This window comes from Anoplophora glabripennis, unplaced genomic scaffold (genome assembly GCF_000390285.2).
Source record: "Anoplophora glabripennis isolate ALB-LARVAE unplaced genomic scaffold, Agla_2.0 scaffold104, whole genome shotgun sequence".
NCBI classification, from domain to species: Eukaryota; Metazoa; Arthropoda; class Insecta; order Coleoptera; family Cerambycidae; genus Anoplophora; species Anoplophora glabripennis.
In genome coordinates, this window is record NW_019416210.1 from 281408 (window position 1) to 297282 (window position 15875).

The window sequence follows — 15875 nt, forward strand, 5'->3', positions numbered from 1 at the left end:
CCTACGCCTTGATATTAATTTCGGTTTTTATTGTAAACTTGCTAAGGCTTCCCAAACATTAATTGTTCTTTGAAATCTTCCGTAATGGCCTCTGTGACTGGTTGCATCCAATGTTTCCAAACATTCCGCCGTTCTTTACTGTATAAGCTTGACAAACAAGAACTAAAATTAATATTAGAGCAGGCATAAGGGTTTTAATAACAGGACGGCACCCACAGAGCTTAGCCCAAGGAAATCTAGAGCAGATTAAAGATAATGTTGGTTTTAATTTTCCAATGATTCTTGTTGCTCATTATACAGTGCAATGTCGCCAATTTCTGGTACATGAACATACATAGTATGCATTTGTGTGTTTCGAGATGACTATTTTAAGTAAAGAAAGGTATGTATAACTTTTAATGTTATTAATTACATGAACATGGAGTACACAAAAAAAGGAATACCTAAGTCACTGCATATCTTGTAAATGATAATCGAATCTTAAATGAAATAACAGATGGCGCACATACTTATGACGTCTTTGTAAGTCCTTAGATTGACTAAGTACAGGAATCAATGTTGTTTGCCCCAAAATGGCGGTTTGTCATTTGTCAATATGTGTTATTTATATCAAAAAACAATTAATTGTTCTAGGTGGTAAACTAACCTATTAGGCAAAAATTCAAGCTGTTAATAAAGTAACAGTTTTTAAAAAAGTTGCATCTACGTGTTGTAGGTACAATTACCAATTTTTGATTTAATAAATTGAGCAAAAAATTGACCAGTTATATTGATTGTTACATTAACCTTTCTGTTTTTAGAGTTATAAAAAAATGTGAAATACAAAAGTTGCACGGTTTTTTATGAATTTTTCGAAAATAATAAGAAAAACAAATGAATTCCAAACAAAATGGCCACGGATGTTAACTTTGTTAATTTAAATGAAACACCCTCTATATTTTTACTATTTGGATAGAATGTTCCCTGTCGAGCTATTTTGGACCATATCGATGTCCGATGTATCAAAATATAAACTAAATCTGTAAATCCTTATGTAATTAATTGGAAAAAAGGCAGCTGTGGACAATCAGAGTGTCACGGCTGCTAACAGCTTATTCTTAAGTATTTTGACCTCTTGAATTCAAAAAACTTGGTCGCAAAGCCTGAAAGTGGTCAGTTTAATTGTTATTGTTATAGTGGTCAGTTAATAGTTAAGTTTTCTCATAACATATTTTTTTTTTGAAAATTAAAAAAGATTAATTTTAACCAGTTATCGCAAATTTAGTTCAAATATCTTTCATTTTCCGTCTCCGCACGCACCTATTTTACCATATCTCGGGTTCTATTGGACGGATTGAGACGCACGACATGTCATTTTAAAGCTTGAACTTTATTTTACAAGATGGGTAAATTCCATTAATTTATACAGGGTGTATCTTAAGTGATTACTTTAATTTCAAGGGGTGATTCCTTGTCATCTTTTAAGCAAAAAAGTGCATATGAACATCGGTCCGCAAGTGCTTCGTTACCGAAATACAGGGTGTCAAAGTTGGAAAAATAAATCGCATTTTCTTAAATATCTTTTGACTGATTCGAAATAATTTAATGAAGTTTCATACACGGGGTTTTTTGGAATGACAAATTCAAAGCTGTGGTCAATTTAGGTGTATTTTTTTGAGGGCGCCACCGGCAACGATTTCGGCCTCTTTAATCCATCGCAACTTTTTTCTGCTGTATGCCATTTTGGACTAGAATAATCGATTCTCCTACCTTATCTGCTTAAAAAAGATTTTAAAGAAATGTTTTTTTGTTGAATACAAAAATTCCTGTGATAACAAAATTCCGATGATATTTGGCATTAAAAGTGACAAGATACTGTCAGTTGACTATCTTTTAGTGTGCAGTTAACTATGAATAACGTTGAACAAGCTCAAATACATTTCATTTATGGGCTAGCAGATGGAAATGCTGCACAAGCCCTTCGAATTTATCAGGAACGATTTCCCAATAGACCACTTCCATCAGAAATAACTTTCATAAGGCTTCATGCTAGACTGTGCGAAACTTGATCTTTAAATGCTCACGCTGAACGTATTGGTAGACCGAGAACAATAATGACACCACAACTAGAGGAAGCAATCCTACAAGAAGTGGAAGCTAATCCGTCAAGTAGTACGCGAAGATTATCTGAACAGTTTAACATAAGTCATCAAAGTGTTTGGAGGATTGTCACACAAATTTACTTTATCCGTACCACATTCAATGCGTGCAACCACTGTTGCCAAGAGATTTTCCTGCACAGTTAGATTATTGTCGATGGTTTCTCCAAAATACTGCGCAGAATCCCAACTTTACGTCTAAAATTCTGTTCACAGATGAGGCAACTTTTTCACGGGATGCCATCATAAACTTCCATATCATCAATAATCATTTTTGGAACTATGAAAATCCCCATGTTATTGGAGAACGTGGATTTCAGCAGCAGTTTTCGGTGAATGTGTGGGCCGGAGTTATTGGTGATCATGTCATCGGACCGCATTTTCTTCCTCCTCGACTGAATGGTGAGACTTACAGACAGTTTCTAGCTGAAACATTGCCTAGTCTGTTAGAAGATGTACTACTAGCAACTAGAAATGACATGTGGTTTATGCACGACGGGGCACCTGCTCATTTCAGTCTTGCTGCTCGCCAACATCTTAATGACACTTTTGCTCAGCGATGGATAGGTCGGGGACCTCAGCCGTGTCCAGCACAATCTCCAGACCTAAATCCTCTGGACTATTTCTTTTGGGGACATCTGAAGTCGCTTGTTTATGCAACGCCAGTTGTAGATGATAATGATTTAAGAAACAGAATTGTAAATTCTTGTAATGTCATACGCAACACTCCAGGAATTTTTAAACGTGTGCGACAGTCGATGAGCAGAAGATTTCATGTTTGTATTGACAGTGGCGGTTCTCATTTTGAGCATTTGATTTAATTCAATTTTTATGATATTTCCAGCTCAAGTAAGTTTAAATGTGTTTTTCATGGAAACGGTTGCTCCTAGCTACTTCATTATTGGCGCCCTCAAAAAAATACACCTAAATTGACCACAGCTTTGAATTTGTCATTCCAAAAAACCCCCGTGTATGAAATTTCATTAAATTATTTCGAATCAGTCGAAAGATATTTAAGAAAATGCGATTTATTTTCCCAACTTTGTATCTCGGTAACGAAGCACTTGCGGACCGATGTTCATATGCACTTTTTTGCTTAAAATATGACAAGGAATCACCCCTTGAAATTAAAGTCATCACTTAAGATACACCCTGTATATTAAAATAAAAAATTATTAGTTTTATTCCCGTGTCCATAGTTATTTCTAGGCTTCTCGAGTGCTCAAAATTCAAACAAATTCCGATCAATTTTTTTTCAGGATATTCATCTGGCATGCTCTTTCACAGTTGCGGTTACAGATATAATAAATTCCGATAATATTACGCTGATCTTCATTTTCAACCTTTGCCAAAACGAAAATATTTTTGAACATTTACTGAAATTTTTTAAAGAATATAATATTCAGTTAGCATTTTGGTTGTTCATATGCATTTTTAAGAATTAATTTGTCATTATAAAATTAAAATTGTAAAAATGTTTTAATTTTGACGCAACAACTTATTGAGTTATGTATGACCAAGTGATGGTAGTAGTTAATAACAATAAATGTTTTATTGTAATGCGTGGTAGTAATAGTTTAAATAACTAAATGGATTTCGCAGGGCCTAACGACACTTACAGAGTACGATAATTCAATAAACAAAGAAATCTAAATAAAAAATTTAGATGAATATGGAACGAATACACTGAAGATGAATTTTTTGAGACAAAACGTCTGAATCTGGTTCGGGCTGAGGCAGTATAGTATTGGGGACCATGAAGGCTTGTAAAAAATGTAATAAAATAAAATAGGGTCGCATTTAAAAAAATGAAGTTGATGATGGTCCTGGAGAGACGAAACATTACATATAAAAATTGATTGAGCCATTCGATAGAGGGCAAAAAGTGGCCATGAGAAAGTATTCTTCTTTTTTCAATATCACCTCAAACAAGGCTGAAATGAAACAAAAGCGGATTTCCAAAATTTTGTTTTTTTTTTTCAAAATACAGTATAGACTCTTTAATCCAAACTCACCTTAATCCGAATATCCACTAATCCGGCCCGACGACCCGACGAATGCCCGTTTCGATGATCCGAAACAAAACTCTTCGAACAAAATTCAGTTTAACGTATATAGTTCGGATTATAGTCAGACTACATAATAAAAAGTAACCGCTAAAAACGGAAGTCGGAACCTTTGTCGATTAGATCTTTTTAGTTCAAATATTATTGCCGTGCAAACATGTCGATATTTATATGACATATTTTACGATAATGTTTGGTTTTATTGTTAATTTTTGCCTTTTCAGTAACACAAAATCTAATTCATATTATATGCATGTACATATAAATATTTACATATGTACATATTTACTATCCAGTAATCCGAAAATATCGGTAATTCGAACTTATCTCTTTAAGCCCATGTTTTAATTAGTTCCGATTAAAGAGTCTATACTGTATTTCGAAAACTAATCATGTTAGCCTTGATTTTTTAGAGGCATAATGTTGGTCCCCTGATTACGCAACATTGCCCTCATTTAAGCTACTTCGTACCTCTTATCGTTTCCGAGATCCCTGTAGTGAGAAGCGAATTTGTAACAGCCTGTATGTTTTTGATGTAGAATCAAATCAAAACGTGTTCAAATTTTATATCGGGAAGTCGCTATTTTTTTTTAGATGCCTTCATAAAGCTTATAGCCCTAGGCCAACCCTGAGCAAAAATTGTAGCTACGCTACACCCATGGTGGGATGCAAGGGCTACACAGCATACATGACTACAAAGTGCGCTCCTAAGCTGTAAAATACCCGCACAAATCACTACGCTTATTTGTGGATATCGTAGAGAATCATAAACACCTAAAAGCCTAAAGACGGCAGGCGCTCAGCTCACGCATATATATTTTGATGTCTATAGGCGGCAGGCCCAGTGAAAGGGTTAAATATTTAAAACAAGTAAAAATATTTCTTGAAACACAATTGCTCGTATATATTTTATTTATAAATTTATGTTAACTGCTCATTCTAAGAATCACATTTGTACGTTATGTTTTTGTATAAGATGGGAGTTTCTCATAATTCTCAGGATACAGACAAAAACAAGTTGTGACGTAATAGGCTCAATTTTCAAGAGAAATTGAGCTTCGATATATCTTGATTTATTTAATTTTTGTGATGTCAAAAAATTTGATTTGTGAAATTTTCTGTAATTTCTCAGTTTTATACGTAGAAATCAGAAATGTCATTTGATACGTAATTTCAGATTTAAAAAACGAAAACATATCGTCGTTGCTCCTTCAAAATGTGACATGCATTTATCATTTAGTTCAGTGGAAAAACTGTTTCTTGGCCTTGTTTTAAGAATTACAACAATTATTTTTAATTTTACCGGGGAAAGTCAGAATTCTGTAGAAAATTGCTGTTTTTAATCAGATTATGCAGTTTGATAACATTTATCAAATAATTTTGCACTTGACACGTCTTGCTGAAAATACACACAGAAAAATGTTAGTTTGTAAGCAACAAATTTTAGTTATAAGAAAATATCGTGTGTATCATTGCATGGATTAAATGCAAAAAACTAAAAAATATATCTTTACAAGAATCAAAAAATGTATTTGAAGAATATAAGTATATATATATTACTATCAACACAAAAGGCTGAATACTGAAATTGTGCTATTGCCATCATAAGAGCACCTCGGGAGAAGTTGTAAATAAGGAGCAATAAGCTTGGTTTGGTGTTTTAACTACCGTTAATTTCGCAATAGTAGTTAATAGGGGCAAGACCTGAATAGGGGTTCTGGTACATTCAGATGAGGAGACTTTCCAAGATTGTGATAGTGAATGAAGTGGAAAAAAAAGGTTACGGAGGAATCCATGTAAGAAGAAAATTAAAAAATGACTATCCTCAAAATTTATTCTTAGCCAACAAATTTTTTTGTATTTTACATTTGACTTCATTTTTACTATGTAATATTTTATTTATTTGCATTTCACAATTTTTTCTCTTTTGTAATTTTCTTATGAATAAGTACGTTTTGGTTTCTATATTTCGTTTTATGTTTTTTATAACTAATAAAACAAAATCGTAAAAATTTTGCATGAGCGAGTACTTCGCATTAAAAAATCACATGATCTTTTCCCAATTTAGTTCTTGTTTTTCTAAAATACTTCAATATTACCAACTTTTTACAACAAAAATAAGTTTTCAGTATAAAGTACCACGGATTTAAATTGAACTAAATAACTACAGAATCGGGGTAATTTTCAAAACCTTATTGATTGGTGTAAAAGTTTATTTAAATTTTTCGTTTTTAATTTGTCATGTTAATATTTCCCTATACATTAAATATATTTCCAAAGATTCCTTAAAAGACTTTGGAATGATTTTAGCCCTGAATGATAATCAAAACAAGTATCTAATACTGTATAACTTCTTTTAATAAAATCATATTTACAATAAAATTAAAAAACAGCTTAATAATTCCATATTTACTCTTACATTATACTACACTCAATTTGATATAAGATCCACTTCTTCACTTTTTGTGTCAGAGTTTTCTTCAGTCTTCTCTAATTTCTCACTAGCTTTTTGTTTTTTTAAATTTTCAGCAAGGTACTTAAATCTTAACACGCATTCCTCCTAAAAGAAAAAAAATTGATTTGGAGACGATTCTATGCAGGTGTTCACGGTTCATGAAAATTAAAATGGTCGTGATTTGATAATGAAGCATGGGATTTACACCGTTTTTAGGAAATCATTTCTAGGCCTATTTCTTCTCATAATGGTATATATTTAAATTTAAATTTAATTTATTTCATTTTTAAACTTCATAATACTGCAATTTTCAGAAAAATTTATATTTTGGGAATATATGTGCAACCCTTTTCTAGATCTCAGAGTCTGCCATCTCTGTTTTAATTTCTTATATCGCAAATTTTGTTTGGAATTTTTTATCTATGTGAGCCAAGAAATCATGCCCTAAAAAATGATATTTCACTGTCAAAATATGACATGACACAATCTTTGAAAACATTAAAGGGTTTTAATAATAAGACTTGTTTTTAATATAATATTTGAGGATAATATAAAACCAAATGAACTTTTATACAAAAAAATAACAACTTTTACCTTTGATTTGTAAGGAACGTGTTCTGCAATTCTATCCCACCGGTCAGTACAACCTTTAGGAAATTTAGCTAAAGCATCTTCCAGTGCTTTTTGTTGAACTTGACTCCATTTCTTAACATCTTCATTCAGATCGTCCTTTTTCGTTTTCTGCTTAACCTTCACCTGAACCTCTTCCTCCTGCTCTGAGGGCAATCGGTATCCGTTTTCCTTCATTTTATGAGACATATATGTTACCTCAGGTACTGACCGCCCTAGAGCCTCAGCTATATTCTCCCATCTTTGACTTGAACCTTGTGGAAACTTTTTTACCAGCCTAATAAGCTCGGCTAAATCATCATCAGTCCACAAACCGCCAGAAACTGGCGGTGGAGGGGCAGTAGAACCACTTGTGTCTGAATTAGTATTAGTTGAGGGTACCTCAAAATTTGGGCCCTCTGGTACCACAAATTTGTTACGCTTTCTAGCTGTTCTTATTCTTGTAGGTGCGGGTTCTGGTTCAGGAGTGGGCGGTCTATTTACCTCTTCTATTTTTTGTTCTACGGCAGTTTTAATCATGCCTAAGGCTATAGGCAAAGATATGATTGAGTGCCATATCAAACGAGGGATTTGCACCGGCAGAGTATCGAATACTGAAGGTTTTGGTATAATAATGTCAGGTTCTGCTTCATTTTTTGCTTTCCTGCCTTGTTTCCGTCTACTTTTCAATTGCTCTTGCTGCAATTCAATTTGTAAATAAAAATTATTTATGAAACCATGTTACTATATATTAAACTTAAAAAGTTTTTCTTAATCCTGTTTAAATAAATAAGCCAATACTTTTACAATTGGAGTATGTGAAAAAAGAATGCTAAATATTATGAAACAGGAAAAGCCTGAACATGTGAGAACAGGGCCGGACTGGCCATAGGGGAAAAAAGGGAAAACTCCCGATGGGCCGCGGCCCGAAAGGGCCGCTTGGCCCAAAATTTTAGATATATTTAAAAAATTTGAAAATTTTAGAATGGAAAGCAAAAAAAAAATTCTAAAATTTAGTCGCTTTTTAAACTGTTTTTTTTTTTGGGACAATTTATTTAAGAGACATGCAAGTTAAACTACAGATGCTTTTGGGATAAAGGAAGTTCATTATTTGCAAAACCGCAAACAGGCGTGAATTAAACTCTAATGGGAAGGGAGAAGCGAGTAATATATAGTAAAACCTATAGTATCAATACTATAGTAAAACCTAAGGTATGTGGGTAAACTTTATATAGGCTGGGGAAAGCGAGTTCAAGTCATAAAACCGCAGATAGGCGTATTACTCCTAAAATCACCTGCCTTTGAAGAACTCTGTGAAAAATTGCAATTTTTTAATCCAGATACTCCAGAAAAATTAAATTGTCACGTTTGGGCGAGTACGATCAAAATGACGACGTGGATAATAGTGATATTGAGCTTTTAACCGATAATGACGATGATGACGATGTTAGTCAGAATGGTGACATAGATGATGATGAAATTACTTCGAATGTTAAAGACAATCAAAGTAAAGAAAAACAAAAAAATCTTGCAAAGACTGTGCTGTGTGCTGCTATAGAAAGTATAATCTTCTGACGGGCACTTATCCAACGCTTAGTTTAGCATACAAATATCTCCCAACTCTTTCTTTTACGCAGATGGCTTGTGAGCGATCATATAGTATTTTAAAATTTATCAAAAATAGGTTGTGAAATTCCATCGGACAAGAAAAATTAGAAGCCTTTATACTTATAAACTCTGAAAAAGATATTTTTAACAAGATCACGATTGACGGAGTAATTGGCTTACTAACTTCAAAACATCCAAGTTTTACAAATAAGATTTTACTATAATATTATTTTCAGATTTGTCAGATGTATTTATTTAATCGAAATTGCTGAAATGATTAAAATTAAGTTCGACATGTATGTTATTCTTTTGTATACTATTAGGTTAATACATATGATTTAACAATACGATTTCCTTGGTTTTATTTTCATACAAATAATTGTGGTTTATTCTAGAATTAAGTTCTTAGATTACAGCTCTCATATTTTCATGTCTTATTTTATACAAAATCGTATTCTATGGTTCAAGCTTGATGGATTTAGAAAAGTCTCTAGTAAAAAGTTACCGAGTAAAGCACTTAACATAAAAGTAGTCGAATGCAAGGTAAAATTACCTACTGAAAAAAAGAAATGAAATCATAAACTAATTGATGGATAAAATAAATAATACATTTAAAAATTTTCAATCTTCTCAACTTTGGAAAACTCGACATAAATAACGACTATTTCAAAACTGTACACTAGAAAAACCCATTTCCTTTTTACTATGGCAAGCCAAGTCAGTTTAGAATTTTTTAGGGCCTCTGATTTGAAAAATTCCCGGGCTGCTTTTTTCTCCCAGTCCGGTGCTGTGTGAGAATATTAACTTTCATCATCAGCAGTAGGTATACCTATAAGCTTACCTCGTAGTTATTTCTTGAAGTAATAATTTGTTTTTTGTTTCTTACAAACAGGCAATGTTTATGAAGTTTTATTACTAGTCACGGTTGAGAGACTAAGGAAAGTAAATAAATTTGTAAGCAGTCAATTTAAATTATAACATGAAAACCAAGAAATTTGTATTATATAATTCTGCCAATTTTGTCAATTATAAGGTCTCTCCATTATACATTCCAATTTGCCAAGAAAAATATTAAGGAAAGTAATAAATGCTTTGGAAGTAAAACTTTACTGTCATGTTTAAATCTAAATATAGAAATATTTAAAATAAAGAATTAAAAATATTATTTTTCCATCTGTTCTAGACAATCCAACTCAAACTATTATTAAGTTTACTTACTATTGTAAATTTTCTTTCAAAATAGGCTCCCCATTTGACAAGATATTGTCCTACAGTGCAGATAATAAATAATATTAAAACGGCTTCAGTCATTCCCATTTTTCGTACATATCTATAATAAAATAGTCCCGATCGCCAATTTGGCATTCCATTAATAAGTACTTCATCATAGTACTTTCTCTTACTTGAGCTTCGTAGAACCTCATATACAGAAACTAAGTTACGAAATTGTTCAGATGTATCTACTTCTAAATTTTTATCTGGATGTAATTTGAGGGAAAGACCTCTGAAAGCTGATCTAATTTCAGCACTTGTTGCATCCTGAAAGTAATTTCTAAAGATGTTAAATGTTAAACAAAAAGGAAATCATACCTTAGAAATATTTAAAAGTTCATAGAAATTCTGTTTCACTTCTTCTACTACATCAAATACTTCCAATTGTTCAGAGTCCCACGCATTAATAAAACTAAAATTCCAGGCAAGAAAAATTATATATATTAATTTCATATTTTACGAGTTATTCACTACATAAAATCTTGTAAAACACGTCAACAAATGGTTCTCGTTTCTCGTTCTTAGGTTATGTTTTCAAAAAAAAAATCGTAGATCCTTTGTTAAATTTCTACTTCTTCCTCTTGAATCATACTCACTCAGTATTGTTACATTTTTAGGTCTGTTCCAACAAGAGGCAGGGATTGGTTCCGAACCATCAGAAAAGTGCATCCAACTAATTCTTGCGATATATTCACTGAAGACACATTTAAAACTTAGCTGGCCAAACATTTCAAACGGTTCGGAACCAATCCCTGACTCTTGTTGGAACAGACCTTTTGTGTTGTGGACTGGCATGGCATCACTACACTACGTCACATTAAGAATATTAAAATGTCAAATTAAGAAATTAGGGACAATTATTAATTATAAAAGTCATCTTGCAATCGTATTTTGCAATTACAGCTACGCATTATTAGGGCAGCATTACATTAAGGCAGATAAATAATATTAAGGTAAATACTGACAAAATGGCTTTATTATATGTCACAATTTAATAAGGATACATCTTCTATTCAGTCCCAAAGGGCCATTTATCCCACCTTCAGGAAGTTTATATTCTACATCATGTAACTTTCGATCTGGAGAAAATTCCTGTAATTGACTATTACTTCGTGCAAGTATTTTTAATTTCCAGATAGCAACATTCCTTGCTTTTCCATGTCTGGCAATTACGTAGAAATCATCATCTGTGAGTATACTTCCACTTATAATTGCCCAGTGAGCCTTATGACCACTGTGAAAGCCAGGAGAATTATCTTTATTTGTATCATATCTGGTAACTGTTTAAAGAAATATTAAATCAACAAACTGTAAAACTATGAACAATGTTAATACCATGTAAGGATACGGTACAAGTGCCATTCCACCGTCTAATAAAAATTCTTTTATCTTTGTAGTGAATAAGTCGCCTTCAAAAATTTCAACATTAGCTTTTTTTGGTAAATAGTATTTAGCTACATCTGCCATGTCGTCAACACTAAAAATTTCACCATTATTTGTATATCCTTTTCTTTTTGCATAATCATAAAGATGCTTGACAGTGTCATTATTTGGTGAACCAGTACACATCATTAATGCTACTAATCCACATTGTGGCCCGTCTTGTAGGTATCCGTTTAGAGCATTGTAATTGTATTTAATGGGATTAGAAAGTTCTGTCATTTGAAATAATGTACACATTTTGTGTATTTCTGGGTAGTTTTTCGCCCAAGAATATTCCATTCCATTAATTCGTTAAAATATATTGTTTCAAATTGAACTTAAAAACCTAGAGCACTATAACCTCAATTTTTTAGTCTTGGAGGAGAATAGAACTATAGAACATTTGAACTACAGATGACTACTAAGCTACTAGGAAATTCAGATTAAATATGAGTAAAATAAAAAAATGCGTTGGAAAAGAAGGTTTTCAGAGAATTAATTATTTATATCAGGTAATCAAGTACTGTTTTCAGTATTTAAAGCACCAATGGGTTTTCGGGTTGTTATGCTGTGGTATATTTACATGGTCACTGTCAGTTACAAACATTGCACTTCTTTAAGCTTAGCTAGGAATCTTCCACGAACGCTTCTTGGGCTAAGCTCTGTGAGGCGAACCCTGTTAGGTCAACCCTAATGTTGATTTTGATTCTTGTAGCTCCCCACAGGATAATGACCTGATAAATAATGGTACTTTACATATCAGCATGGCGGTAAAAGCCTTAACATCGTTAGTACTACTTCCAGTTAAATTGAAAAGATGTTTAAATATTTTTAGGCGAGTAATCTCTTAGCTACTGAAAATGCATCTTGTAGCATAGCCTCATCTTTATATTCCAATTTACTTGTAAATATTTCAAAGAAAACTGTTCAAAGAATGTAAGTTACTACTAAAAAATTGAGAACATTATCATGTTCCATAATTGTTTTTTTAGAGGTATCGATATCAAAAGAACTATATGTAAAGGATGTAGAAGTTTATTGTTGGCAGGAATTACTTGTAAAGTTAGAATAAAAAAGAAAAAAGTAATTTGGATGTGCCTAGAATGTGGAACAGCAAAGACATTTGAAACAGTAAATAAAACATATATGCCCTGGTCACAAAGCGAGGAAAGTATTGTAGAAATTCTGGATTATACCCCACAGGAAAATATACAAAGGAAACATATGAGTGACAGTCATTAACTTTTATAACATCTGATTGAACAGTTTGTATCGTACATTATTCGTGTAATTCCCATGTAAGTTATTTAGTTGATTATTACGTTTTTAATAAAAAAAAAGACAAAGCATAAATATTTTTATTAAATAAAAATTCTTATACATAGGAGCTTATTAACTTTTTAGTAAAGATTTGAATGAGTTGGTGGTTTAGTTCAATTTAAATGTTAAAACAAAGGGAATGGTTTAAATACATATATCTAAATAAATACTTGTTCACTAGCTAAACTGTCAGCAAAAGGACTGACAATTTCTTTGGTAGCAAAATAAAAAATGAGGCCAAATGTGATGGAGATGGGTAGTGCTGGTAGAGCCTTTTTGAAAATTGCCAGTAACAGCAATGTAAGGCACAAACCCTAAAAAAAAAAAAAAACAATAATGTAATAAGAGCTGAGGTAACATATACCAATTTGAACAGAAAGATCAAACAGAATAAATTAATAAAATTTTTCTGTTTTCTGCATAATTTTTTTTTTGACATCAATTGTACAAACGGCCCCCCCAATGTCCATCTCTAGATCCGCCACTGGATGGAAGATACTGGCAAAAAAAATTTTGAAATGGTGCTTATTGAAAAATGAAAACTACTATAGAGAATACAGTTTGGAAGCCTGGAAAATTTCTCAGACCAACCTAAAAAACCTAGGAACCATCGAGAATTTTTTGGTAAAAATTTTGTATACACCCGGATCAATAATTATATTAATTTAAATTCACTCACAGCACAGCTCTCAATTTTATATTTAATTATTATTACATTTTTTTTGCCAATATTTTTTAATGGTCTGGAAGAGAGCATATTTTATACAGTTTATTTTTAATATGGGGAGCAGAAGCAAGTCAAGTTCAGCACTTGAGCAAAATAATTATATTAATTTCAGAATTTGTACCATTTTACTGTCCCAATGAGGAAAAACTTAAGATGAAAAATCAAAGACTGGTAAACTGGTTTGCAAAATAATAACGTCAAAGAAGCATTGACGTTTTTACACAAGACATACTGTTCTGTTTTACAACTACAACTTACTCACTTATGTGACAATTTCTTTGTCTTTCCTAAAAATAATATTATATCTTGTGCTAGCAATTGCAACATTAATTTGTAAACGGACCATGCCAGGTTTTAAGCAAATACTTAATTTTTTATTTACCTGCAGTTGCAAGGTAAAATGTTAAAATATTTGAAGAAGCAACAAAAACCTGAGGTGAGCATCACAATATGAAATACAATGTAAAAGTACAATAACGGAGGAATATGAAATGTAATTCCCATCTGTGATATGCAAATTATCAAACAAGTTAGAAAATTCAGAAATTCAAAAATTATATGTAACATTTAAAAACTGTTTAAATGGATACTTACAATTAAAATTGCTACAAAACAGGCCAAAGTAGTATTCCAATCTCCATAGGAAGAGGCTTTTCCTACTAGAACACTATAAAAAATGAAATCTCCTAATCCCAATTTTACACCACCTGAAATTTAAAATATTCATAGAAAGTTTTTGTAATTGTAATCCTAACCATGACTTACGTTCTTCTTCCTCTGAAGCAGCAACCACTTGTACCCGTGGACGTCCACTGGGCACATCGTGCACTTCTATTTGTCTCTGAGCAAATCTGTCGGCATGATTTTCAACCCACTCCTGCGTAAAGCCATGATCTGCACTTGATCGAGACGTCCTAACGTTGGGCACTTCATCTCCGCTTGCCATACTCGTGTAAGCATACATATAAGTTGCTTAAATAAAAAAGTACCTATACGTGACTGACAAAATATATTTTATTTACTAAATACTTACAAGAGTAAATTAGTGCAGGAAAAATTTGCTCATTCCTTTCTTGTGCTGTTTCGACTAAAATCCTCAAAGGACCTTTTGGCATCAACACCGCGATTAAATCTAAAAAAGTATATATTAATATTAGTTCATCCATATATAGAGAAAAAATATAAACCCCAAATAGATATGACAGCAAGTACTGCCCACGTGGTCCATTCTGGTAAATACTTGATAAAAACCAGTGCCATCAAAGCCGCAACAAATATTAAATAAGCTTGTTGCAAAAGCAACGGTCCTTGCCAATGAATAACTATCATTCCCATTACGCCAAAATTCCACATGATAAACAAAAGGGTAGGATAGTCCATTGGGATATTAAATGCTCGTAATATTTCCCTAAAAAAATACCAAGTTAGAACAATCACAATGCAAATCAAATGTTTTGTGTTCTTACTCTAAATACAGGTACGAAAATATGGATAATAACATCAAAGAAGATATAATTAACCATCCGTGAATAGTTTTATAACAACGGTATTTATATAATACAATCAGAAGTACGGTCATGAGGACTATTACAGCCATTAGAATTAAAGAGTTTGCAGCGGCCATCCATGCCTTTGTGCTGGATTCTGGGCTTTCTTCATGGAACGGTGTATAAACCCTAAAATATTTCAAAACTCGATCAATAAACTCTAGAATAGTAATATCTAACTACTTACAAATACATGTCTTTCATGGAATAGAAACTGACCGAACTTATAGTAGCAACGACAACAACCATACATAATGAAACGGGGGCAAATAACTTAATGACATGTTTCGCCCCGTACTTCAGTTCCTCCTCCTCATCCGGAGGTACGCTAGAACTGGCTACAACATAATCTGTATGAGGCTCGTCGCCTCCACCCACATTATTTTCCATGGGCTGTTCCTCAACGTCGCTCTCATGCCGTCTTGTTTTCTTTCTCCTGGAAACTTCTTGAGAGTTTCTGATATCTGTAGGACCTGCATTTCCGCTGTTTGTTGCAACATGACCGTCCATCAGTCTTGTTTTTTCAGTTACGGAATTGAAGTCACTTTCACTGTCAGACTCAGACATGCAATATATTTTTGTGTGGGATCAACAGAAATGATTCATATTCATGTTGTCTTCTGACAACAGATCTGACAATTATAACAAATTTTGACAAACAGATAACAGAGCACTTGACATTTGAGGCGTATTCAACGGAAGTTACATCTA

The 15875-nt window shown here is 32.7% G+C and overlaps 4 protein-coding genes across 5 annotated transcripts; 1 reads left to right on the forward strand and 3 right to left on the reverse strand.

The window, feature by feature from the left end:
* Positions 1–6541: 6541 nt before the first annotated feature.
* LOC108904808 (dnaJ homolog subfamily C member 1) lies at positions 6542–10660 on the reverse strand. Its single transcript, XM_018707483.1, has 4 exons — positions 10467–10660; positions 10095–10415; positions 7254–7967; positions 6542–6764 (listed from the first exon to the last, which is right to left on the reverse strand). Exons 1-4 carry the CDS (start codon positions 10599–10601, stop codon positions 6636–6638), a joined length of 1299 nt encoding a protein of 432 aa, XP_018562999.1. The 5' UTR covers positions 10602–10660; the 3' UTR covers positions 6542–6635.
* Positions 10661–10965: 305 nt separating this feature from the next.
* Positions 10966–12919, forward strand: LOC108904842 (ribonuclease P protein subunit rpr2). 2 transcript variants are annotated; one of them, XM_018707535.1, is made up of 4 exons: positions 10966–11101; positions 11945–12082; positions 12406–12506; positions 12563–12919. In XM_018707535.1, exons 2-4 carry the CDS (start codon positions 12020–12022, stop codon positions 12810–12812), a joined length of 414 nt encoding a protein of 137 aa, XP_018563051.1. In that variant the 5' UTR covers positions 10966–11101; positions 11945–12019; the 3' UTR covers positions 12813–12919. The 2 variants fall into 2 exon arrangements, with proteins under 2 accessions (XP_018563051.1, XP_018563052.1); XM_018707536.1 differs by lacking the exon at positions 10966–11101 and adding an exon at positions 11244–11337.
* Positions 11107–11936, reverse strand: LOC108904841 (UPF0692 protein CG33108). The gene is made up of 2 exons (XM_018707534.1): positions 11497–11936; positions 11107–11421 (listed from the first exon to the last, which is right to left on the reverse strand). The coding sequence occupies exons 1-2, from the start codon at positions 11868–11870 to the stop codon at positions 11133–11135; spliced, it is 663 nt and encodes a 220-aa protein (XP_018563050.1). The 5' UTR covers positions 11871–11936; the 3' UTR covers positions 11107–11132.
* Positions 12915–15803, reverse strand: LOC108904840 (presenilin homolog). The gene is made up of 7 exons (XM_018707533.1): positions 15352–15803; positions 15084–15293; positions 14805–15025; positions 14651–14749; positions 14383–14589; positions 14212–14324; positions 12915–13204 (listed from the first exon to the last, which is right to left on the reverse strand). Exons 1-7 carry the CDS (start codon positions 15729–15731, stop codon positions 13049–13051), a joined length of 1386 nt encoding a protein of 461 aa, XP_018563049.1. The 5' UTR covers positions 15732–15803; the 3' UTR covers positions 12915–13048.
* Positions 15804–15875: the final 72 nt, after the last annotated feature.